At 53.1% G+C, this 23,587-nt stretch overlaps 9 protein-coding genes across 9 annotated transcripts; 5 read left to right on the plus strand and 4 right to left on the minus strand.

Annotated features, from left to right (window-relative positions):
- Window positions 1–2,464: 2,464 nt before the first annotated feature.
- On the plus strand, window positions 2,465–3,716 carry M406DRAFT_68523 (uncharacterized protein; the record flags this gene model as incomplete). Its single annotated transcript, XM_040925174.1, has 2 exons — window positions 2,465–2,755; window positions 2,904–3,716. The coding sequence occupies 2 exons, from the start codon at window positions 2,465–2,467 to the stop codon at window positions 3,714–3,716; spliced, it is 1,104 nt and encodes a 367-aa protein (XP_040777113.1).
- A 366-nt stretch (window positions 3,717–4,082) lies between these two features.
- On the minus strand, window positions 4,083–5,156 carry M406DRAFT_329993 (uncharacterized protein; the record flags this gene model as incomplete). Its single annotated transcript, XM_040920472.1, has 4 exons — window positions 4,083–4,378; window positions 4,448–4,497; window positions 4,622–4,911; window positions 5,064–5,156. The coding sequence occupies 4 exons, from the start codon at window positions 5,154–5,156 to the stop codon at window positions 4,083–4,085; spliced, it is 729 nt and encodes a 242-aa protein (XP_040777114.1).
- Window positions 5,157–6,580: 1,424 nt separating this feature from the next.
- Window positions 6,581–7,844, plus strand: M406DRAFT_257749 (NAD(P)-binding protein; the record flags this gene model as incomplete). Its single annotated transcript, XM_040917189.1, has 2 exons — window positions 6,581–7,193; window positions 7,288–7,844. 2 exons carry the CDS (start codon window positions 6,581–6,583, stop codon window positions 7,842–7,844), a joined length of 1,170 nt encoding a protein of 389 aa, XP_040777115.1.
- Window positions 7,845–8,014: 170 nt separating this feature from the next.
- M406DRAFT_257018 (cytochrome P450) lies at window positions 8,015–9,663 on the minus strand (the record flags this gene model as incomplete). Its single annotated transcript, XM_040917147.1, has 2 exons — window positions 8,015–9,068; window positions 9,167–9,663. The coding sequence occupies 2 exons, from the start codon at window positions 9,661–9,663 to the stop codon at window positions 8,015–8,017; spliced, it is 1,551 nt and encodes a 516-aa protein (XP_040777116.1).
- Window positions 9,664–10,391: 728 nt separating this feature from the next.
- M406DRAFT_322259 (DUF1643-domain-containing protein) lies at window positions 10,392–11,296 on the plus strand. The gene has a single exon (XM_040919614.1). It carries the CDS (start codon window positions 10,505–10,507, stop codon window positions 11,150–11,152), a length of 648 nt encoding a protein of 215 aa, XP_040777117.1. The 5' UTR covers window positions 10,392–10,504; the 3' UTR covers window positions 11,153–11,296.
- M406DRAFT_255659 (reductase) lies at window positions 11,289–12,717 on the minus strand (the record flags this gene model as incomplete). Its single annotated transcript, XM_040917049.1, has 3 exons — window positions 11,289–11,426; window positions 11,608–12,206; window positions 12,531–12,717. The coding sequence occupies 3 exons, from the start codon at window positions 12,715–12,717 to the stop codon at window positions 11,289–11,291; spliced, it is 924 nt and encodes a 307-aa protein (XP_040777118.1).
- Window positions 12,718–14,045: 1,328 nt separating this feature from the next.
- On the minus strand, window positions 14,046–17,330 carry M406DRAFT_36484 (uncharacterized protein; the record flags this gene model as incomplete). The annotated part of the gene is made up of 2 exons (XM_040924001.1): window positions 14,046–16,913; window positions 17,124–17,330. The coding sequence occupies 2 exons, from the start codon at window positions 17,328–17,330 to the stop codon at window positions 14,046–14,048; spliced, it is 3,075 nt and encodes a 1,024-aa protein (XP_040777583.1).
- A 1,952-nt stretch (window positions 17,331–19,282) lies between these two features.
- Window positions 19,283–21,124, plus strand: M406DRAFT_276974 (beta-lactamase/transpeptidase-like protein; the record flags this gene model as incomplete). Its single annotated transcript, XM_040918300.1, has 4 exons — window positions 19,283–19,763; window positions 19,833–20,223; window positions 20,288–20,462; window positions 20,540–21,124. Coding segments are annotated over exons 1-4 (1,449 nt in total), but the record flags the coding sequence as incomplete, so codon positions are not given.
- A 384-nt stretch (window positions 21,125–21,508) lies between these two features.
- On the plus strand, window positions 21,509–23,056 carry M406DRAFT_356222 (uncharacterized protein). Its single transcript, XM_040923386.1, has 4 exons — window positions 21,509–21,637; window positions 21,698–21,726; window positions 21,812–22,325; window positions 22,417–23,056. Exons 1-4 carry the CDS (start codon window positions 21,608–21,610, stop codon window positions 22,705–22,707), a joined length of 864 nt encoding a protein of 287 aa, XP_040777120.1. The 5' UTR covers window positions 21,509–21,607; the 3' UTR covers window positions 22,708–23,056.
- The last annotated feature ends 531 nt before the right edge of the window (window positions 23,057–23,587 follow it).

Raw genomic sequence — 23,587 nt, forward strand, 5'->3', positions numbered from 1 at the left:
GCATGTCGCCACGGACAAGCCAGTCATGAGACGGACGGGCGGCCGTGGATCGTCCGGCCTGGCCGTCAAGACAATGTGCTGGACGTCGTCCCTGAGTGCCTTTACAACAGACATGTTTCCTCTACCTGGATGCTGTTGTTACAGCTGCAGTCGATAACATGATTCCTGGCATCGTGGCAACCGGCATCTTCTCCAGACTTTCGGAAGAATGCATGAAACGTTCTGATAAGCGACCCACGATGAGATAGCGCAGACACACAGGGGGCACATACCCCCTGATCCCCGCCCCACACCATCGCCCATGCCGTTGTTCCATAGCGCTTCGCAGCTCCGCATCGAAGCCGTTGCGGCGGTCGGCCCGGAAGCAATTCACCAATCTCGCGGTCTACTGCGATTGGGAGCATGCCGTTGGTACGTGGTACCTGCCGAGATTTCTGTGCGTGTCTGATTGCACCTTATTAGTACTCGTCAATAGGACGAGATTTCGTAGACAAGATCTCATGACGAGGAGGGCATATGGAGTGCGCCAGAAGAGGTGAGGTTGTGAGTGTGCCGCCCCTATAGACTGCCAGCCGGTTGTTGACGATGGTCGGCATCGCTTGCCAATTAAATCGCCCCACTGGGGATCTCGAATCGATAGAGCGTCTTATGGTAACGGGAATAAATTGCAACGTTTCTCGACAGGGCTGCGGCTATCGTGAGACAATGGAGGCGGGCCCGTGAGTAACGACCAATCAACCAGCCTCGCTAGCCTAGAGAACGGCCAGCTGTCGCCATGTCGACCAGAGGGTCGACTCGATAGGAGATTGGAAAGATGAGGGAGGAAGTAAAAGGTCATCTATACGTCACACGCCTGAAGTGAAGGCACAGAGAGGCTGAGGCTGATTGTTAAGGCTGAGACTGTGGCAGAGGCGCGAGAGGAAGAAGAGGCCTGTACTGAGGAGGGGACGCAGGCCACAGTGAGGCAGTAGGGGTCAGTCAAGCCTACAGAGGTAAGAGGTAATAAGGGTGTGAGCAGCTGCCAAATTTAGCAATACCTACTAATTCGTAGTATACACCACAGTACATAGTGTGTAACTTGCTATACGGGTGGTTGGCGACTGCCATTCGTGTCAGAGTAATACTAACTCCGTGCTACGTAGTACATACTATAGGCCCGGGCTTTTCTCCAGTGATCCGCCTATCAAGTTCGAGTTGGTGGCGGCATTAGAGAGCCCTGTCTGGCGTCCCAACATCGAGCCAGATCTGCCACCAGTCAAGTGTCTTCCTACCGATCCTTGGCCCGCATCGTCGGAAACATCGACGCCACATCACCTGCTACACTACACCACACCACCCCAGCTTCCAGGCTGCTACACATCTTTTAACGGCTAGAACTCTGGGCACATCATCAGTTGTCTCGCCTGGCTTGCTGTGGTGTCCTCTTGACGACGCAGTGATTGGACGAGAGGTTGCCGTATCGAGATGGCGTTTCCGTCTCCACAGAGCAAACCGATGCAGAGTGCCTTTTTTATCTTACTGCTCTATGCATATTGCTATGGTAGTCGAAATGATCATCGACAATAACAAAGTGTGGAGGTGCTTGGTGGAACGCACTTGCAGCCCAAAGAGAGCGTTCTTAATGAGGTCAACGACGTTGCTGCTGTGTTCGAGCCATGATCCAAGCATCACGCAAGGTACGGCCTGCCTTCCGACCGTATTTGCTGTGGAGCCTCGTCCAGCGTGCTAAGTTCGTTCGTTCCAACTCGTAGGATGGGCCTTTCCCCTCTCCTTTCTACTTTCTCCTGAATAATTGACTTTGATTAGAAATTTTTTCTCTTTGACCTTCAAGGCTTGGCTCATGTCAGGTTCCACCTACGCCAGGGATTTGAGCTTTCCCAAGATGACGGGTCAGAGAGGACACAGCCGCAATCCGGCCGGCCGCCTTGGTACGAGCCACAAGCTCTCTAGTGCTCATTGTCCAAGGAGTTTTCCTTGCTTCTTTTAATATGAACTTGTCCCGCTTGTGGCTTTCAGGATTTCGTTTCAATCTCTTTGATCTGTTTTCTTTTTTTAACAGTTCGAGGCCGCTACTCTCCTCAAAATTGAGCCAGCGACACCAACCCCATCGACAGCTACTTTCCCAGTCGCCTCAGCAGCTGGAGTCGAGCGACAGAACGATCGTTGACGCACCAATCGTTGTCCTAGCTGTCCAGCCCAAAGTCAATATCGATAATCAAAATCCTCAAGGCATCAAGACAGCTGTCTGCCTGCTTATTCTTTCTTGTAATTAGGGTTCACAGCCAGCGTCTTGGTCGACCGCTGCTTGCAGCTTGGGCCCGACGTTTCATAGAGAGGGCCCACTGAATAACCTCGTGTTTAAACAACCTTTAAGCAACCTTCAAACCCCACGCCAGGGATTCAAAGCCCCTGTCGTCGACAAGCTGCAGCGGCTCAGCTTGGGAGGTTCCCCCACACATTCACGATGCTCTCGCAACCGAGGTCATTATTTGCCTCCACCAACCTTACTCTCCCACTCGTCCTCGTTCTCCTCCTCGCCATCGTCAGGCCCTCTATCGCACAATTCCAAAACAATTTCGACGGGTATCCCTCAGGCACACAGTCATGTCTGTACCAGGCCGCCAACAGCAGTGGCTGCGATGGCGCTACGTCCCAGGCCATGAACACGTGCCTTTGTAGCAACGGGGGTGATTTCGTTACCAATTCTGGTCGGTGCATAGCACAGGAGGACTCAGCAGATATGACCAGTGCTTTTGTAAGTGTTCTGAAAATACACGACAGGACAGAAAAAGACCTTCCCAAGCCTGTGGGCAGTGATGGCGGTCTTGAGGCAGCGGCTTCAGAGTCTCGAGATGGGGCAATGATACGCTACATGACCAGATCATTAACGCAATACGTTACAGACAGTACTGCAATCGAACTGCAGAGTTTCAGGCACTCCCCTCAGCATATCGTCATCGCAATGGATGGCCTTGGCTTCAGGCATCACATCAAGTAGCACGCCGACTGCCACATCCTCCTCCTCCTCCTCCTCCTCCTCCTCCTCCTCCTCCTCATCATCATCATCAGCATCAAATGCAGCGAGCACAAGTTCGACAGCGACATCTGGTACAGGCAATTCTAACCAAAGTGGCATCTCGTCTGGGGCCAAGATCGGCATCATCGCCGGAGCTTCAGTAGCAGGATTGGCAATCTTGGCCGCAGCCGCCGTCTTCATCGTTCGCTATCGAAAACGACAGCACCAGTACGATGAGGTGCATCCTATGATGGCCAATTCTCAAAACAGCCCATTGGGCAGTGCATATGAATCCAGCACTTTTCCAAGCCAGCACCCGGGCCATGTGTCCTACGGGCCATCCGAGCTAGACAATGCTACGTCCACGATGGACACCCCAAGGACTGAAAACACATGGCTCACGTCATCTGACGGCGCAGCGGTTCCATGGTCACCAGGTGCGCTTGAGGCTGTCAAGGTCAATGCGCGATTGCAAAACCTCCACCAGGTCCCGCCACAAAAAGAAATTTACGAGATGCCAGCCGAGTCTACACAAGCATCATCGTTGGCCGTACCCCCAGCGGAGATGCCCACGATATCAGTCACATCACCGGCAGAGCTGGAGTCGCCAAGCTCTCGCTACTCTGGGACTGACCAGCCATCCACAGCATCTAATCGGCCGGAATGGTATGAGCCCTACAGGCCACGAAGAGATGCGTAATTCGGTCTTGTAAGATGCGTGTAGCACATGGAGTCGGAGTAAGGTGTGTAAAATAAAGGACCTCAGGATGTCGGAAAACCCGGCGCACGAGGTTTTAACAGACTAAATGGTGTTATGCATTCGGTCCTTGGTACCCTTTGGGAAAAAATTATAGGGCATCAGCATTTGGAACGGCGTGGCTTGCGTTGTGACTAACGGACTTTGGGCAGGTAATCTATCTTAAATAATGTCAAATATAATGCCTCTTGTGGCATGGCTCAAATGGATCTTGATGTCTCGTTCTCAGGAAGTGATCGTGTCTGAGGAGACATCGAGCCTACTTGGGTATCTCTGATGCTATGAAGTCATCTCCTGCTTCTTTTTCCCTTATCGCTTGTTTTTCTCCCCTACGAAAGTTCTGCCACCGACCCGTTGATTGAGGAATTCCAATTCGGAATCAGATAAGGAAGTTTCAGAATGATATTCAGAAGATTCGAGAGAATCCAGCTCCTCCTCGGGCTCGAAAGACCAGTATGCCAGCCCTGCACCATAAGGCTTCCACTCCTTCTCTCCAGGCTCTAGGATGTCCACTTGGCCAAAGTTCCTCTTTGCCTTGTATCCCTTGGGTGCCTTCGGCTCATGAGGGAGCAGCCTCTCCAGTATTCTCTGGGCGCGTTCTTCTTCTGAAAGACCGGAGGCATTAGTTGGCACTCACAGATGATGGTTCCGAATTGGGAAAGCAGAAATCTTACTTTTCAGCTGTATGTATGTCATCATCACATCTGTCGCTCGATCAAAGAGTCTGAACAGTATCTCCCACCCTTGCAATCAGATACTTTTTGTCCTTGCAAGGTCCAAAAAAAAAAAAAAAGCCCAAGTCATCATGGGGGGAACCTTTGATGACGAGCAGAGAGCAGGCCACTCACGTGTCCTCCGCATCACGCAGAGCAATGCTGGATTCCCGCCGGCGCCTCCGAGACGAAGGGCTCATCGCCAGGAATCGCTTCTCGCACCGCTTGAACCGCTCCAGAGTCTCGGTGAAGGGATGCAGGCTGTCGTCGAACTCGTCGTACTCGCTTGCCATTCTGTTGAAGTCGGCCTCGATGTCCTCCCTGGCGCGGGAGGGTCGCCGCTGGGTGGGGTCGGCGTGTTTCTGGGCGCATATCAGGCAGTGGCTGGAGATGCAGCGTCTGGAGTGGGCGGACTTTTGCTCGCACTTGGGACAGGGGCAGTAGGGGTATCGTGGCATGTTTAGGGGAGGAAGCAATGAGATGTAGGGGTTGTATTGCGCGGTAGGTCGGCTGCCGTGCACGTGAGGGTCGAAGGGAGTGCGAAAGAGTACAGAAAAAAAAGGGAACATACACGAACCTCTGCCTGATAGTGAAACGGACCGCTGTTGTTCTCCTTTTCCTCGATCACAATGGTAATAACTATAATAGTGTTCCGGGACGATGCATTCATGGTATGAGGCCAGTCACTCCAAACGCTGAATCACTTCGGTTGGAAAAGCATGCCTTTTCCTGTTCTCCTATCGAATGGGCGTGCCTGAATGGGAGAATAGTATAGAACAATGAGGCAGAATTTATCGGGAAATAATTTTCAGGTTTGATTTTGTGTCTCTGACTCTATTGTTCCTGGAAACTGACAAGGCTACATGTGGTTGCATTTTGGTTGTCTCTGGCTGGAGGATCCAATCACAGCAAGGACTAACTTTAAACATACTACATGAGGATCATTGTGTCTGCTGGTTATTGTTTCTTGATTTCTATTGTGAGCCATTGCAAGAGTAATGAGGAGTAGCTGTATACTGATGAGATCGCGGAAGTCCACAAGCAGGAGAAGGCTCATACAAGATCTCACAGTTGGCGTAGAGAGACGACCAATATGATCTTATTTCCTGGCACTAAACATTGAATTGATTTGTACAGAGTTCAAACACCATACATACCTCTATAATCAACCAAAGGGATTGAATTCAAGGAGAGCCATAACAATCGACCGCCCTCCCCCAAAGAAAAAGAAAAACCGGGGCTCTAGCATATGCAATATCTACCAATGCATAACCTTCAGGCTAGAGTTGTCCAGGACCAGAAAAAGAGTAGTTTGAAAGCTTCAATCATATACTTGAGCAATCAATCGAGAATCTCTGTGCACAACGTCCCAAACTCTTGCGGCGGTGTATTGAACACAAACCAGCACTTAGTGCCTCACTGGAGAATAGCGACCTTGCAAGGCTGCTGACATATCCGAACCCTCGTCTGCTAATACGTGTTTGTCAGCTGACACCGAGCGCAGGATGGATTTCGGCCTTCGGTGTACAAAGTTGTCCTTGCGTGGGTGATATGGACAAACAGTCTCAATGATTGCATTTGTTCTTCGGAGGTTCTTCTCTGGGTCGAGGAGGAGCGTGTATCATACGAGAGTGTGGTGCGGTGATACCAAACTCATTGTTCTGGTGGATGACGACTCGTTGCTGACATATATCTCGGAGGAACCCTGGCAGCACCGGAGAAAATATGACCCTCTGTTCTGCTGTGGCAGCTCGGATTCATGGAGATACGGCGAAGTAGATGATGATCTACCATATTGTCGTAGGGAAGGATCAATCCTATACCAAGCACTATAATGTGTGAAATGATTAACAGGGACGTCTACAAGTCACTGCGTCGAAGATCCATGAGGAATGACCCAGCCCTCACATAAACCAGCCTGTAGCTTAAAGTCCGAGAGAAAAGAGGAAATATATATATATATATATAAAGATCAGCCTCGTATATTCAAATGTCCATCAATTTTAACATCTGAATATTACTCTAAAGTGACACTCCAAACCCCCCAAACATCAAGTCCCCCCCCCCCCCCCAAAAAAAAAAAAAACACAAACCATGGCTCCCATCCGCATAGCCCTCATCGGCCTCTCCGCCAACTCCAAATCAGGCTGGGCCAAAGAAGCCCACCTCCCCTACCTCCTCTCCGCCCGAGGCCAAGCCCGGTTCCAGATCATCGGCCTCCTCAACTCCAGCCCCGAGACCGCCCGCCGCGCCGCCGAGGCCTTCCACCTCCCCAGCCCGCAGGACGTGCGCGCCTACACGTCCGCGTCGGACCTCGCCGCGGACCCGGACGTCGACCTGGTCGTCAGCTCCATCAGCTGCTTCAAGCACCGCGACGCCGTCAAGCCCAGCTTGCAGGCCGGCAAGGACGTGCTGGTGGAGTGGCCGCTGGCCGAGAACGCGGACGTGGCGCGGGAGCTGAGGGATCTGGCGAGGGCGAGCGGGAGTCGCACGGCGGTGGGGACGCAGGCGAGGCTGGCGCCGTATATTCTCAAGGTGAGGGAGATTGTGGAGGGCGGTACGATTGGGAAGGTCGTCAATAGCGAGTTTAGGATGAATGGGAAGAAGGGAGCGTCGCCTTTTGTGGAGGGGACAGTCCCGGTTGTGGCGAGGCACTTTACGGATACCAAGTATGGCGGGAACCCTTTTACTATCTGGTTCGGGCATCGTAAGTGCATCCAGGGAGTTTCTCAAGAAAGACGTTCCCCCGACTCTGGACGTCAAAGAAAAGTATACTCGGTACTAACTTCCACCGCCTCTAGAGTGGGATGCTGTCCAGTCTATCTTCAAGGACGTGACAGACATCCACGCCGTAATGCAAATCCAGCGACCAACCGTCCGAGTCGTAGACACAGCAGGAAACACCCTCGAAGAACTCCCGACCAACGTGCCCGACCTGCTCGCCCTATCCGCCTCCATCCCAGCTTCCCCAGTCGCTAGAGAAGATGCAACCCTCCTGGCAACCTGGCGCAGCGGCGCCACCTTTCCCGAGTCTGAAGAACCAGCCTTGTCATGGGTCATCAGCGGCGAGAAGGGCAGCGTGCGTCTCATGGCGCCCGTGTGGCCGCACGCCGGTGTAGGAGGCGAGTTCCTGATCCAGCTACATGACAGAGCGACGGATACGGTGCAGCCTGTCGAGTGGAAGTGGGAGGCGTGGCAGGAGAGTCTCCCGATGCCGGCGAGGAATATTGGGGCGCTGTATGAGGCGTTTGCAGATGGGGAGGAGGGTAGATATGCTACTTTCGAGGATGCTCTGAAGCGTCAAGACGAACTGGAGTCGATGCTTGCTGGCTTTCGCAATGAGAAGAAGAGGGAGTAGTTGAGCCTACGACTGAGGTCACGAGACTGAGAAAGTATGAATGAAGGATGATCATTTTGTTCAATGGCAACCACAACTCTTTATTGATTTCAAAAACTTGAACAATATGTGTGTGATTATAGGCTGTACAGAGCGATTGCATCTCTGCACACCTCAGATCTTACGAATTCTCAAACTTCCGCCTCTTGAGGCGAGCAAACCCGTCTCGTCACCCTCACAGGCAAAGACTTCCTCGGATGCCCCGTCGAGAACTCCCCCGGAACGCAGCACGGATAACACTTATCTCCCATCCACTCCGGGTCGTTCTCAGCATAGACACTCCGAATCTCAAACTCCCGGATTGTCATGGCCAGGATGGCCCGCAGCTCGAGCTGCGCGAGCTCCTGACCGATGCAGCCGCGCGGCCCCAGCTCGAAGGGGCGAAAGGCATTCTTACGCACATGCAAAGCATCGCCCTCGCGTGCCAGCCAGCGTTCAGGCACAAACTCATCCGGGCGGGGCCAGAAGTCTGGATCGCGGTGTGCGGCTATGTGGCAGCTGAGAAGCATCATCTCCGTGGTCGGGAATCGTTGGCCTGTCTCTGGGTGGACGAGGAAGAAATCATCGGACCCCATGCGTACCGTGGCGACGGGTGGGAAGAGGCGAAGGGACTCCTTGATTACGGCGGAGGTGTAAGGGAGCTGGTTGAGGAGTTGTGGGTTGGCGGCGAGGGCGGCTCTGGCCTGGCTTGGGTCCCGGCCGAGAACGCTGTCGTGCTCGGTGCGGATGGCCCTGAGGGCTGCTGGGTGTTTGCCGAGGAGGTGGTATGCGAATGACAGGGCGGAGGATGTTGTATCGTGGCCGGCCAGGATGAAGATCTTGAACTGGGCAATGGCGAAGTCCACAAAGGTTGCGTCTACCTGGGGGGTCGTGCCCTTGGCTGGGGTCTGTTGTGCCTCGTTGGCATAGGCCTTGACAGCGAGCGACATGATCGTCTTAGGTTCCTCCTTCTCGGCGGATGAGCCACTGTCCTGATTGTTGTTGTGCTTGATCACAGCCTCCTGGATGAGTGGTCCGAGGAATTCTTGCATCACACGGTTGTTCTTGCGTATGCGAAAGGGCCTGAAGGGGTTGATCTGTTTCAAGATGCTTGCTGGGCTTCCGTCGACGATGAGTTGCTTGATCTGGTTTTTCAGGGTTTCAAAGAGGACATTCTTGCGCACTTGGCAGTCTAGTCGTATACCTCTTCAAAATCGAAAAGTACAGAGGAAGAGAAAAAAAAAATTCAGCAACTTTCTGTATCCAAAGAAAGACCCAAATCCTCTCGAAGCAGTGCCACTTACAGTGTTGCTCGGCCTATAACATCAGTGGCGAGGGCGCTGGCCCGGTCGTCCAGAGGCACGACCTGATCCGAGTCGGCCACCTCTAGGAGCCAGTCTCTAAACACATCAATCTCCTCCAGAAAGGAAGGGATGAGGGCCATCAGGTTCTTTACGGAGAAACCTGGGTTGAAAATGGACCTCCACATCCTCCACTCCTTCCCCTCGAGATTCAGAATGTCTTTGCACCCGGTAAGAGGCGTAAACTCCATGGCCATCGTCGGGTGTTTTGGCAGGGAAACATCCTGAGTGAACTGGGCGATCATGTCTGGGTTGAAGACGGCCACGATTGGGTACCCAAAGGGCCAGGAATCCATATAAATAAGTCCCTGCGAGACAACTTCAGGGTAGTCATCGGCGAGAAGCTTGGGGATGATCATTGAGAGTAGATCGGGGGGGTACTTCATGATTGTCTTTCCCATGATTGCCAGGTGGCCGAGCCAGAACGAATGTGGTGGCATTCGCTATCCATACTATCGTGTCAGTCATGCCATGATTGCTTTCCCTCCCCCTCAGACCAGGTAATGATTTCTTGGTGTGTACTTACGACGCCATGTTTCCGGGCTGCGTCTCTGAACAGCGTCCTGACTTTGTACAGCCGGTAGAAGAAACGACCGAGAGCCAGAAGAAGGAGACCAAGGATGATCCGTATGACGAGTGCCTTGGTCGAGTACATCTTGTCCTTGTCTGCTAAGGTCATGAAAGCCATCCCGACACGAATGCCTTCTTGTCCGTTGAAGAGAAGACGTTGGGTCCAAGTTGACCATAGGGGAAGGGGATCAAAAGAGCCTCTGTGATTTGATAGCCACACATATTATTTACTGTCTGCTGTCAGCAACGTTATCTGTCAGCTGGTCTCCAAGGATTTCGACATCCTTGTGGGGTCCATGTTGGCTCAGCTTCGAGTTCTTGACATTCTGAAAGGCGACGAGGAGGAGATAACGAGAAGGAGACGAAGGAGTTGGTAAATGGGCCAGGCTTGACCCTAAACAGAACAAGTTGGCAGGCCTATGCTGGAGCTTGCAGGGTACATAACCCGCCGAATGCGCCTGCCTTGCAACCCCTGGCCAACTACTCAACAACCACCGGCGTTCCCTTGTTCGTGACCCCGCTTTAGGCCTCCAGTCAATGTTCAGCGGCACTTCTTCACTACGATTCTATGGGACAAGTACACGCTCTTACCTGTGGAGGGAAAGAATCCATTCTGTATTTTCATGTCATTTGTTAATACCAGTCCTTTCTACTGTTCTATTAAATTCAGCACTCCACTTGCGTGCTGCTCCACACGTGGACTAAAGAGTGATGCCGTTCTCAGGACTTGATACGGGGACCGAGGAGGCATCAGGAACAACCACCCAAGAAAGACAGAGAGAAGAGAACACGAGCGAGAGAATCCCAGCAATACGGCAGCCAGAGAACGTAGCCAAAGACGCCTATGTCTCTCCCTGCCAGAAATATCGCTGGTGGCTCACCCGAATATGGGACCCAGCCCTTGCCACCCTCGCCTTCGTCATGCTGAACCCAAGCACTGCCGACGCGCAGGCTGACGACCCGACCACTAGGCGGTGTATAGCCTTCGCACGCCGGGACGGGTTCGGGGGCATCTGTATCTTTAACCTGTGGGGCCTGCGGGCGACGTCTCCGGTGGACCTGAAGAAGCGTCTGGCGGCAACAACGATGGACGGCAAAGATGACAGCCTCACTGAGTTCCTCTTGGCTGACTATTGGCTCCGGTACGCTGCTGGCCGGTTCACACACGTTGTGTGTGCCTGGGGTAACGTGCCGGGGACTCTGCGGCATCAAGGAGTGCAGAGAGCAGCGTGTCTTTGTCGAGGGCTTACTGGTGGTGCTGGAGACCTTTTGTGTCTTGGTTGTACGGGCAGCGGACAGCCCCGTCATCCTTTGTATGTGAGGAACGAGCAGCCTCTGCTTCCATACTGCGTTCCCTAAGGTAATTTAGGTAGGAAAACAATGTGTGTGTGAATCGGTCTTTGGCATTTATCGATCAATGGAACACGGGGGAAAAACTGTAATTTCGGAATCTGACAATCTCTTCTATAACATAACCGTCCAATAATATCTACAATTACATACAAGCAGCACCATCAATACCGAGGACCTTGCCGTTAATCCACTCACCATCTTGCGATGCGAGGAAGCAGACGACCCTGGCGATATCGATGGGAAGACCAACACGGTGCATGGGAGACCAGCCAGCAGCAAACTGCAACAAAGAAAGTGTCAGCGCTCTCTTTCTCTCTCTCTTTCTCTCTCTCTCTCTCTCTCTCTCTCTCTTTTGCCTCTTGGACACGGGAGTCGTATGGAAGAGGAGGGGCCCAGGGCGGGGAAGCAAAAAGAAAGAAGGAAAAGAAAAAGAAAGAAGAAAAAAAAGGAGTGCACTTTACCTCATCGACCCCCTCATCATCCAGCCCATCCCCCTGAGGAATATACTCCCGACAAACCGCATGATACATATCCGTCTTGATCCCTCCAGGCGCAATCGCATTGACGGTAATCTTCTTATCCCCAAAATCCACAGCCATGCACCGCACAAACGTCTCGATGGCCCCTTTGCTCCCCGAGTACACGGCATGCCGCGGCACCGCCTTGGCCTGGCCCGTGATGCTCCCCATGAGGATCAGCCGCCCGCCGACCTCGAGCGTCCGGTACGCCTCGCGGGCCACAAAGAATTGGCCCCGTGTGTTGACGCCAAACACGCGGTCAAACTCCTCGGGCGTCACGTCGCCCACGTGCCCGAACGAGACCACGCCCGAGTTGGAGCACACCACGTCGAGCCGGCCCCAGGCCTGGCGCGCCGAGGCGAAGAGCCGCACGATCTGGTCCACGTCCGACACGTCGGCCTGGATGGCCGTGGCGTCCGTGCCTGTGGCCTTGATGGCGGATACTACTTCCTCGGCTGACGAGAGGCTGCTGGCGTAGTTCACAATCACCTTGGCCCCGCGGCGGCCGAGCTCGAGCGCCATCTCGCGGCCTATGCCTCGACCTGGTGCGGGAAATGTTTCTTAGTTAATCAAATTCCTTCATACGCGACCGTTTTCTTTCTTTTTTCCTTCTTCAAATGTGTAGTGGAAGTGAAAATCATTCATCTCTCCTTGGTAAGTCTTATGTCGCGGGTGTCCCGGGCGGGCCGGCGGCGAACCGGACATCCCCACCCGGAGTCCGGCTCAACGCCCCGGGAACGGCATGGACATGAACGACCCAGGGAATCTCAAGAGACAACAAAGAACGGTGTTGCAGAAAATACAGGGCAGATGGTGCGATTGACAAGAGCCATTGAGAGAGAAAGAGAGAGAGAGTTCAAACTCACCTGCACCAGTAACCAACGCCACCTTGCCCTCAAGTGAAGCCGATGCCAGACCAAGAGGGCCAGGGATGGCATCATATTTCCCCTTCTTCACCACGGCGGGCTCATCTTCCGTGACAACATCCTCGACAGAGCGCTTGCCATTGGTGATGGGGACGGTGGTGCTTTTGTCCGCTTGGCTCTCGACCATCGTTGTGTTGAGGACTTTGGTCTTGGCAGGGGAGACTGGGGGCTCCAAGTGCTCTTCTGTCAAACCGGGAGCCATCTTGAAGAAAAAAGATGCCCAGACTTGAAAGTATGCTGATTTTTTTTGGTTAAAGAATAGAAAATAATGATAATAGTAATCAATGTGTCTCGGTAGAGTTGGACAGAGCGGTGAGTGATGGTAGAAAGGAACCTCAAGCATGAGCCCCTATAATATCTCCCGGTCGAGGATCGAGGCAACAATGTTATATACCCAACCCTACCCACGAAGTCTCTTGGCTTGAGACATTCTCAGTATTCACCCTTCTACTACGGTCCCTCCGGACATTACTGGCGGACACCGGTGCCCAGAGAACCTTACGCCAACCCTCTCGGCAGAAGTCTTCCTCGTCGTCTCCTCGGCCAGGAACTTTATCCGAGAAAGGCCGTGCTTCAGCACCGACACATATCATGTTCGTGTTCATGGTGCTCAGGAGCTCTGTGCGTGCGGTGGATAGGTTTCACGGGCTGTTCTTGTGCGTGCGTTGCCCGGAGGTTTCGCGCCCTGTACTCCGCCGAGTCTAAATCACAAATCCCGTAATGTATGCCTCTCTTGTCTGAGTTGCGCCGGGGTGTACTTGAGGTTCATTGAAGAATGTCCGACGGAATGCTTGGTATCCATGCTCACACTTGCAGTCATGATCTCTCGGATCTGTTAGGAATGATGAAGATAATGCTTGGACTCGTCACTCATTCACGGAACGGAACACGTGGGAGAATATAAACTTAAGATTATCACCGTGTCACGTTAGATATCCACCTGTTCCTTAGCCTTACAATGGATCCAAACAATCGATCCAGGTCAAAGAAACGCAATGGCAGGCGCTGCTATACACAATTGCTGATCCAAAAAAAAAAAAAAAAAAAAGAACAAGAAGGAGAAGAGGAAAAAAAAAATGGAAAACAAAGTCGTAGAGAGGTCCTCCCCACGTAGTGGTGCTGTAAACTGAACAGCCCGCCGGCGCCAATGATGATATGGGGGATATAGGTATGAAACAGAAGATAGTGATGGTGTGTTGATGTAGACATTAAAAGCAGAACATTCCGAAGCATGAAAGAAAAGCGCGAAAAAAAAAAAAAAAAAAAAAAAAAAAAAAAAGGCACGCCGGGGTAAAATAGTATGAAACGCCGTGCTTGTGAGTGCAGCGCTGCAAAAGAAAGAGACAGTCCCCTTTCCGTTTCGTCTTCAGATTGTCATTAGGTGAGGAGCCCCTTTGGTTGAGACGCCTGCTGCAATCGCCAAGCCGTCGGCATAATCTTTGGAGGTTTGACAACTCAAGCAGCTGGTTTCTCCTCAGCCTCTCCTTCAGCGTGCGCCTCGGGCTCCTCGGCGTCCTCGACGGCCGTCTCCCCTTCCACACCTTCTTCTCCTTCCTCATCCTCCTCTGCCATCTCGGCATCGTCAAAATCGTCTGCCTCGGGGTATTCTCCCTCGCCGCCGACATCGTCAGCCGCGACCCCGTTCATTCTCTCCCAGACTTGCTTCCGGATCATGTCGTCCTTTGCCTTGCGGGTCCTCTCGACCTCTTCGAAACCGCCGCTCTTCTTGAGCTTGCCCTCTGATACAAAGGCGACCAGCTCCTTCTTGATTGGATTCTCGCTGCGTGTCGCGAGCTCCTTCTGGCGGAGCTTTTCTGCCCTCTCGATAGCCTCCATGCGGTCCTCGTGGTTGGGCTGCAGAGCCCGCACCTCGCCCAAGACCCCCTCCTTGGCTTCGCTAGGGTCCACGCTGATGTTGGTGGCAATGTGGGTCAGCCCTCGGGAGAACTGGCGGGTGATAGTGGGACTGGTGCTGCCGGCATTGACATCCTTCATCTGCTCCTTGGTGGCCTGCTCTACGAGGGCGAATGTCTCGCTGGCCTTCTCGAGATCATCCTGCAGGTCGGCCATCAGGTCTTCCATCAGCTTCACCTCGTCACGGCCGTTGCACACGTCCTCGAGCTCCTTCTCCCAGATCTTGGTCCACACGGGCTTCTCGCGCTTCATGTACTCTTCCATCTTCTTGAGCTCCTTCATGGCCGCCTGTATGTCCTTGGCCACAGTCTCGAGCTGTCGAGGACGTGGGCGCACACCACGGTGCACCACATCCTTGCGGAGATCCTCCACCAGATCCTGAAGATCATCGACCTTGTTGACAAGGCGATCCGAGTCGGTGTTGAGCTGCTTCCGGCCCTTAGACACGTAAGCATAGCCGGAACCTCCTTCGACGTCCGGAAGGGAAGCCTTGGCGGCGGCAGCCTTGACCGAGTTTGCCTTATTGCGCAGTGTGTTCATCGAGTCCTCCACCTCGGCCTGGAAGTTAGTGTAGGTCTGCCGGAGCACCGCGAGATCTCTACGCAGGCCTTGGATCTCGCCTGACTGGCCGCCCTTCAGCTTGCGTCCCGGACCAACACTGGTAGACCTGGGCGAGTCGGATGGCAGCGTGGGAGGCGCAGCTGCGAGTCGCGCAATCTCCTTGGCAGCTTCTGACTGACGCTCCGAGACCCGCTGCAGAGCCGCGCTCTGCTCATCGACATTGACCTTCACGGTCTCGATGAGGTGCTTAATGGAGCCTAACCCATCGTCAACGTGCTTCTTGATCTCGTCCAGCGCCTCCACGTTCAAGGCCAACACAGTCCGATCCTTGATGTCCGACAAATCCTCAAGCTCGTGCCGTACCCCGGAGACGGGATCCTGGATATAAATCTCGGGTAGATCCGCGCCGTTGGCGTGGGTATTCCAGGAGAACTTTTCGATAAAGGCGAGCTGCAACCTCCCGATCGATAGCTCGCTGTGTCCACCTGGTAGCACAAATTTCTTGACCTTGGACTTGTACTGCAGGAACAGCGTGAGGTCCTTGGAGGGTGTGCCCGGAGGTGACGAGTCGAGCATGAAGCTCGAGGCCTGCTTTTCCGCTGTTGGTGTTGCGGGTTTCTCCGGAACGGGCGCCGGCTCCGTCTGGGGTTCGGCCTTTGCCGTAGTCTCCTCGTCTCCCGTGGCGATACTTGGAACAACGTCCGGGAGGGGGCCGTTCAAGGTTGCACTCGGCCTATATTGTTCTTCAGGCGGCTGCGTCGCCGCCGGGCTTTCCAGCCTTGACGACTCATCCTTTTCTTCAGAGACTCGGCTCGGCACGCGTACTGGTGATTCGGATGCTGTGGCCTTGTGGCCGCTCGAGCCTTCGCTCTTCTTGTCCTTTCGTAATGTTTCCCGTATTTGAACCGCCCGCAACGACTCCCTCACTTCACCCCTCCCACGATTGGGTATCGGTGTGTTCTGCGAAGGCAGCATGGGCACGCCATTGGCGCCACTGCCCAGATGCTTCGAGATCTGATAGGCGGAGTATCTTCGCGAGGCTCGACGCTCCAGATCTCCTCCTCTCTGCAGTGCCGCCAAGGCGCTTTGAGTGGACGATTTGGGTGGAGGAGGCGGCGGTGGGAACGAATCGAGCTCCTCGGGACGGGAGCCAGCCGGCATGGACTCTTCTGGTGGGTACGGAGGAACGACTGGGAGGTTCTGCATTGTATCGCTCGATAGAGAAGACTTTTCGGAAGCAACAGTCACGCGAGTATCGTCTCGCTGGGACTGAAACCTGCGAGGAGAGCCACTTCCCCTGCTCGGGCCCTCATCCGGTCCAAGACGGCTAGCCGGCCGGAAGCCATTGTCCAGACCCTCAGCTATCAGATTGGACAGTCCCGAGTTGGTTCCATTGGTGGTTGTGCTCGTCACGCGCCCGAGTGAGGGCTCACCGCCGTTCTCCTTGTCTCGTGATGACTTTTGCCGTAATTTTTGCTGTTTCCTCTTCAGGCCGTGCAGCAAATTGATTATGATGTCTCTTATGCGTGGAAGGTACTTCTCGAGGCTCTCGGTGCTTGCCTCCTGGCTCAGCGTAGCTTCAAGAATATTTCGTAGGAGCTCGGGGACGTTTCCGAGGTCGGACGTGTCGACATTAATGGCTGTGAAGGCGCGGCACGCCATGTTGAACTCATAGCCCAGCCTGACGTAGACGTCCGACACCTGCGTGTCTGTGGCCTGGCCGCGCGACCATTGTGTTAAAGTCTCGAGAAGTTGTTTCGTGGCGACGAGGAGATGCGTCACGCTCTTTTCGATTTGAGATAGGGGCACGGAGGAGGCACTTCCACTTGATGAAGTCTGAGGCATGGTCTCTAGTGTCAGCATATGCATTCGAGTTTCTCCAAGAAGAGTACACAGATGCGCAAAGCGGTTGGAACGAGTTTGAAGGATGGGTTGCGAGGTCTATTCACGCTTGTTCCGTCGTGCCAACTGCACGCATGATCGCATGAACAAGAATAGAACAGACATACGCAAGCTGGTACGTTGGGGAAAAGATAGGGGAAGAGGGGGGCAACTCACACCTGGCCTTTTAGGGTTCCCGCTATTTCTTTCATTGCTATGACTCGAATGATTTGATCTTGACGATGCTGTTGATGATCGGGGCTGCACGCTTGATGGGAGACCGACAGCTGGCGAGATGGACCGTACAGGAACATTTGGAGGAGGTCCAGGCTCAGCACCTGGAGACCGTCGCAAAGAGCGCTGCGAGGGGCCCGGTGCCTGCATTGTGATTTTCTCCTCAGCCTTCTTGAGCACTATATGCCCGTGGTCCCGATGTGTCGTCCTAGGTCGATGGGCCAAGGGGTGTCGGAAGTGACCACAGAAACGAAGATCGACTCTGGCTTCTGAAAGCCTCGCAGACGAGAGTTGATGCTGCGCCCGTGTCAGGGTCGTGCTTGAATTCTTGTTGAGCAACTGGTCGTGTGATAGAACTTCAAGCCTGCGTTGATGGCTATTTGTTGCTCAAACTTTGTTTCAGGCGACCTGTAACGTCCCAGATTGGGACAACTAGCAGGTCGATAATGAATGGCACAAATACAATGAACAGACTGTAGTTCTGAATGAGCTCCCGAGCTCTGGAGCTATGCTGCGCATACGTACGGATGGGCAGGTGGAAGAGGTGATTCCGAATTCAAACATCGAGATTGTCGAGAATGTCTCTGGTCTCAACGGTCAGAAGTTGAGGGCGTCGATCGACGTCGACTCTTTCAAACATGGAGGTTGGAGGTTGGAGATGAGGATGGAGATGGGGTCACCAAAAGCATAAGTCCGAAGCCCGCTCGTCTACTGTTTCCTCCTCAGTGGTAGAGGACTCCACTCTACGCTGCCGTCACCACAGCGATGTGGTCAGGCGCCCGTCGCCTCTGGTAGTCGCAGGACCAGGTGTTTTGGGCCCAACGGAACCCACTTTCAGGCTCAACCCAGGCCCTAACTTCAGAGCCCTAACCCACCTGAGCCTGGACCCTGAATTCTAGGGTTCACCGTCGTGACGGGCAAGACAGGCGTGACAGGGCACAATTAAGAGCGAGAAGCGCTACCACCCACACGTGTCCCAAGATATCCCCACCGCGCGTGCATAATGTAACGTCCACTGTATCCATCTCCAAAGCCTGTCATCATAACCAAGCCTGCCTGCACCACACCTTCGATAATACCACGATACTGATGAAACCTGACGCATTGAAAATTTCGAGATAAGTAAAAATTCATCACGACTTGCTCAGCTTTGTCGGGCCCAAATTTTCGTATCTTTCAGATGGCTCTTTGGAGAGAAAGCAACAACACGCTACAAGTCGCAGTGAATGAAATGACACACACACTCACTCACTCAGTCACCTTGGCAGGCTCATCGCCAACTTGCCAATGACACTTAGGCGGCTTGCTGGGATGTCATCTGCCGGGACTCCTGCATGACTTTTCTGCGTCACGGCGGGGGCGGAGGCTGGGGGATAGCAAGGGGACGATCCCACTCTTCATGACTGGGGACTAACTTGAATGCAGGAGAAGTTCGGCTTTCCCAGGACAGACATTTATAGGCGCATTGTGGCTCAAATAAGGGCCAAGTTGAATCCGTCAAAGATTCAGCTGACAGTACAGCGTCTCGAGAATCATACTGTCGACGTCTTCCATGCTACACTCCCCTGGTGCAGTCCTGGGTTTGGAGCATATATCATGTCTTCTCCCATGAGACAACACTCCACAGGCTATGGTGTCATCTGACCTGGTCCTTTGGCCGCATACATCATGTTGTGGCGCAAGACTTCATTGTTGCTCGAGTCACTTGAGAGGAAAGAAAAATAACGTTGCTCTCGGGACGATTTTGCGTTCATGGCTGTTTGCGGCATCCTGTACAACTGCAACGAGAGGTGCCAGTTTTATGAGGTGGTCTCACTAAGCAAAGCAGCGGCAAGTGTAAACATCAGTGCGGTAATACGTTCGACATGAGCCGTGGTGGCACCGATGGCAAATAGATTGTGCCAGTCTTGGAGTCCAGTCATGCTTGCCTTTCCTGGATGCTCAGGAGGGAAGTCCAGGGGCAAGTAGTTCTTGCCCTCAACGCCCTCTTCTTTGTTCAATACTTCACCTCAAACATCATCCTGTGTGCTGCCCACAACTTGTCCACCATGCGAGGCCAACAATTCAGTATTGAGCTTGCAAAGCTCCGGTTCATGTTTTCTCTCCTGGGTACTGCTCTGGGCGGGCTCGACGGCCACTGTCCACCCTTTGGCTCCGTCCTGCCAGCGCCCACAAACCCCTCTTCCAGTGGACCAGTTCAGTCCGCCGTGTCTCAGTTCGAAGGGTATTTCTCAACTCTCACCTCCCCCTTCACAGGCTCAGCGGTTTCCGTCTCTGTCAGGTCGATGCACGAACCTGATCATCTGGTCGACCTACACTACACGCCCCCTGTTCGACAGGCCAACTCGACCACGCATGTGGATGGAAACACGGTTTATCGCGTAGGAAGTATCTCGAAAATCTTCACAGCCCTCGGTATTCTCAAAGTGGGCATCCAGATGGATGATGTGGTGACGGACTATATTCCGGAATTTCAGGGTCTTGAGGCTACTGGTGAGGCGAGCAACCCTGCTGTTACAGTGAGCTGGGACGACATCACCATCGGAGCTCTGGCTTCGCATATGTCTGGGATTGGGCTAGATTGTAAGTCAAGCAATCTTCAAAGCACTCGGATCGAGGTATTTCTCATTGCCCGTCACTGATGGCGAGTAGTGATGCTGGACCTGGCCAACATTCCAGAAGTCTGGACATCCCTCGGCTTTCCTGCGCTCGCAAGCAATTCTACTCCAAGGTGTCAGGGCTTATATGGCCTGCCGCCTTGTTCTGACTCTGAGTTCTTCCATGATTTTGGCAAGCACCATCCCGTCTACGCACCTTTTACTACGCCGATGTACTCGAATCTGGGGTTCGTCCTATTGGGCTTTGTGCTCGAGAAGGTCTCGAATATGACTTACAGCAATTATGTCCAGGAGACCATTCTGAGCCCTTTGGGCCTGGTGAATACCACCGTCGGGACACCTCCGATTTCGCCGTCACAAGCCTTCATTCCCAGCGAAGGTGTCGAGGAGGACTGGTGGGGTGTTGATTTGGGATGGGACACGCCGTAAGAAGTAGAGGCTTTCTCGATCGTGCTTCTTGCATGATTTTGCTAACGTCTCATCAACCAGCGTTGGAGGCTTCTACTCCACTCCAAACGACTTGATCACATTAGGCTCGGCGATTCTCAATGGCAGCCTTCTCGGCTCATCCGGAACAAGAAAATGGCTGAAACCGGTCTCTTCAACTTCGACTCTTGGAAGAAGTATGGGAGCGCCGTGGGAAATCCTTCGATCCACAAATTTGGTGAGTAGCGTGACGCGAGATAGCAGTCTCGACGGTGCACACCGGCTGACCAAATTTCACGTTCGTACTTAACACAGACAGCGGACGATCGACTCATAGAGCTGTACACCAAAGGCGGCGATATTGGAGACTACCACTCGAAGCTTTGTTTGATTCCTGACTATGACTTGGTAGTCACCATCCTGACCGCAGGATCTGAGGCAGACTTCCAGTTGAGCTTCTCGATACTTTCCCAGCTTCTCACTATCCTGCTTCCAGCGATCGAGCAAGCCGGCAAGGACGAGGTAGCCGCAACGGGGATGACTAGCACGTTCACAGATGCGTCGTCTGGCTCAAGCATCACGCTCTCAGTAGATGACGGTCCAGGCCTGAACATCTCCAACTGGATCGTCCGCGGCCACGATGTAGGCGATCTGTACGCATCCTCCGCGATCGCTGGATCCGGGGCGCCTGTGCGGCCACGCCTGTATCCTACAGGCCTCCATACAGAAGTGAATGATACCCAGGCCATCTGGGCGTGGCGAGTTGTCTTCGATGCTGGGACTGCCGAGTCCGCTGCAGAGAATGATGCGCAATTTGCTTGGCCTGGGCAGAGCTGTCAGACTTGGGCCAACATGGACAGATTTCCTTATGGGTTTGACAGCATCGATGACTTCGTTTTTGAGCTGAATGCAGATCCTGGCGACAATAGGCTTGTTGTGACAAGTTTGACCAACCGCGGATTCCGCGTGGAGATGGAGAGAGAATTGTAAAATGAGCACACAGAAACTGATACGTTGAGTGTTTGTCTCCTCAGGTGTTTTGAATCTGCCTAATATGTCAAAGAAGCGCACTGCTATTGGTTGGATTGCTTGCAGTGAGCCGGTGCCCATCTCCATTAGGTACTGTGGTACTTTCTAGAGGAATTGTGTGTGGAGGGCCTCCTGCATAACAGGGCTGATTTTAGAGACGCACTGCATCAAAGTTACATCATAAGTATACTTAAATACTTACTGTCAAACGCCCCAGCATTCAACCTTCCCCCACCTCCCTCGAGTTTTGCCTTCAGCGCAACAAAATTTTAGACCTACCAGCCGCGCGATATCTGGATTGTGGCAGTTATTAGCATCGACACTACAACAAGATTGCAAGCTTAACGAACCAACATGACGCCACTCATCCCCATTTTCTTCCTTGTAAGTGCAGCTGGTGGATTTCACGAGGTCTAATGAGCCTGGGCTTACTCCGTCGTTTAGATCATTCTTGCCCTTGTGGCAGTCGCCATGTGAGGGCGTCGTCCGCAGCGCTTTTGAATGGCGCTCAAAAGAAAAAGAACCCCCCCCAAAAAACTGACAGTTATCTTGTTACAGTTACGAGCACGTCAACAGCGTCACCCTCTCCCTACCGCTCTCACCAGCCCTCACTTTCCTCACGATCCTCGTGCCTCTCCTCACAGCTGGCAACGTCCTCGCCCTGCCTTACCTTGCGCGCCAGTCCGCCCGCGCCGCTCCCAACAACCCTGCCCTCTTCAGAGTCACGGGCCCCATCGTCCTGCAGGTGCTCCAGGCCATTCTTACCACAGTCCTAGCCACTCTGTTCGCTACAGACATTGTGCCTAGCGCCTCGAGTGACTGCGAATTGTCCACGCGATGGCAGCACCTCTTCCGCGCCAAGGACGCCGATTCCGTCCGCGCTATTCAGGAAGCCTTCCAGTGCTGCGGCTTCCGTAGCGTGCACGACATGGCGTGGCCTTTCCCGCCGGCGGCTATTGAGTGTGCTGCGCGGTTCGACCGGGCATTGGCTTGTCGTGGGCCGTGGGCTGATGCGCTACGCAAGAGCGCGGGGGTGAATTTTGGGGTGGTGGTTGCTGTGGGCCTGTTGCAGGTAAAATTGTTTCCACTGTCTCCTTTCTCTCGCGCGCGCGCTCAAGTCTTCTGATGTGAGATAATCATGATGCTGACCTTCATTGTGGTAGGTCTTGAGTATTGTCCTCGCGAGGCGGTATGCTGGACGGAATTCGAGGTTCTCGTGGAGTGATATTCTATCACGGCACGGGGCACGGGGCCATGGCCCAGTGGGAGGTTCAGCCTCTCGACCGCTACTGACTGATAATACTGCACAGATCCAGGAGGTGGATGAAGAGGTTGGAGAGACGGAACAGGAGAATGAGAGGAGATATGGTGCGATTGAGGGTGGCGGTGAAAGGGGCCCCAGGGTTGAGCCTTCTAGTCTCTTTTCAGCGCAGAATGATTGGCGAGATGACTGAGTTTCTTTGAACCTTGGCTCTCATAACAAGGGATCCAGCGGAAATAAGGTACCGAAGGTACCGGTCTGCTTTGAATCAGCAGCAACGTTTGGTCAAGTAAGGAGGAGATGACGGCAGAGAATGCGGGCGTCAGCGTACTTTGGCTCAGATGTAGTCATTGATCAGGATAAAAAGAGAAGAGAGAGGGACGGAGGGGAGGGAGGGCTCGTCCTCTAGTAGGTGATTACCTGGGAGAATCATTCTTATGTACAGTCAAAGAGTCCATCATGAATCAGGGGCTGCCATTGCTGGGCTGATTGTCAAGAAGCTCAGGAGCATTGATCAAAATGCATAGCGTCAAGTCAACAAGAGGCGAAAGTGCTATTGAAGTCATGTGCGCTTTGTGTCAAGTCGGTCAAAGCATATGATTTGGAAGGGATTGTAGTGATTGTGGTAATGTCTCAATACATTGAAAATTTTAGTTACCACTCATTTGTTTACTTATACAATCAAGCTTCTTAGTCACAATACATTCTAATTGCTTAGAAAAAGTTGCTTAACTAGCCCTATCCTCTGTCTCATCTTCGATTCAACGCAAGTAAACTTCAGTCAATATTTCATGGATGGATACTTAAAGTAAGTACCTGTCAAGAAAAATTGGGTCGTACCATATAGTATCGCAGTCTCGTGGGTGCTACTCAGCTACTCAGCTTCCCACCGCGCCGTATAGTCATTTGTTTGTAGAGTATGAAAATGTAATCTATTAGTGGCACAACAAGTTGGGCTTTACAACGCGTCTCGTAACAACACTCATCACAAACAAGCCCTCTTAGACCTCAGTATTCATTCGGAATTCCTGAATTCAGCATTCATATTAGACTTATGTAAGTCTAATCTCAGT

Source organism: Cryphonectria parasitica, assembly GCF_011745365.1.
Source record: "Cryphonectria parasitica EP155 unplaced genomic scaffold M406scaffold_4, whole genome shotgun sequence".
NCBI lineage: Eukaryota > Fungi > Ascomycota > Sordariomycetes > Diaporthales > Cryphonectriaceae > Cryphonectria > Cryphonectria parasitica.

What these genes read in the sequence shown, in the direction of transcription:
- M406DRAFT_322259 (XM_040919614.1), top strand. Translation starts at nt 10,505, where the DNA reads ATGCCGTTCTCAGGACTTGATACGGGGACCGAGGAGGCATCAGGAACA.
- M406DRAFT_356222 (XM_040923386.1), top strand. Translation starts at nt 21,608, where the DNA reads ATGACGCCACTCATCCCCATTTTCTTCCTT. An exon ending in TCATCCCCATTTTCTTCCTT is followed by an intron (nt 21,638 to 21,697) that starts GTAAGTGCAGCT and finishes TCCGTCGTTTAG; the next exon opens with ATCATTCTTGCCCTTGTGGC. An exon ending in TTGCTGTGGGCCTGTTGCAG is followed by an intron (nt 22,326 to 22,416) that starts GTAAAATTGTTT and finishes TCATTGTGGTAG; the next exon opens with GTCTTGAGTATTGTCCTCGC.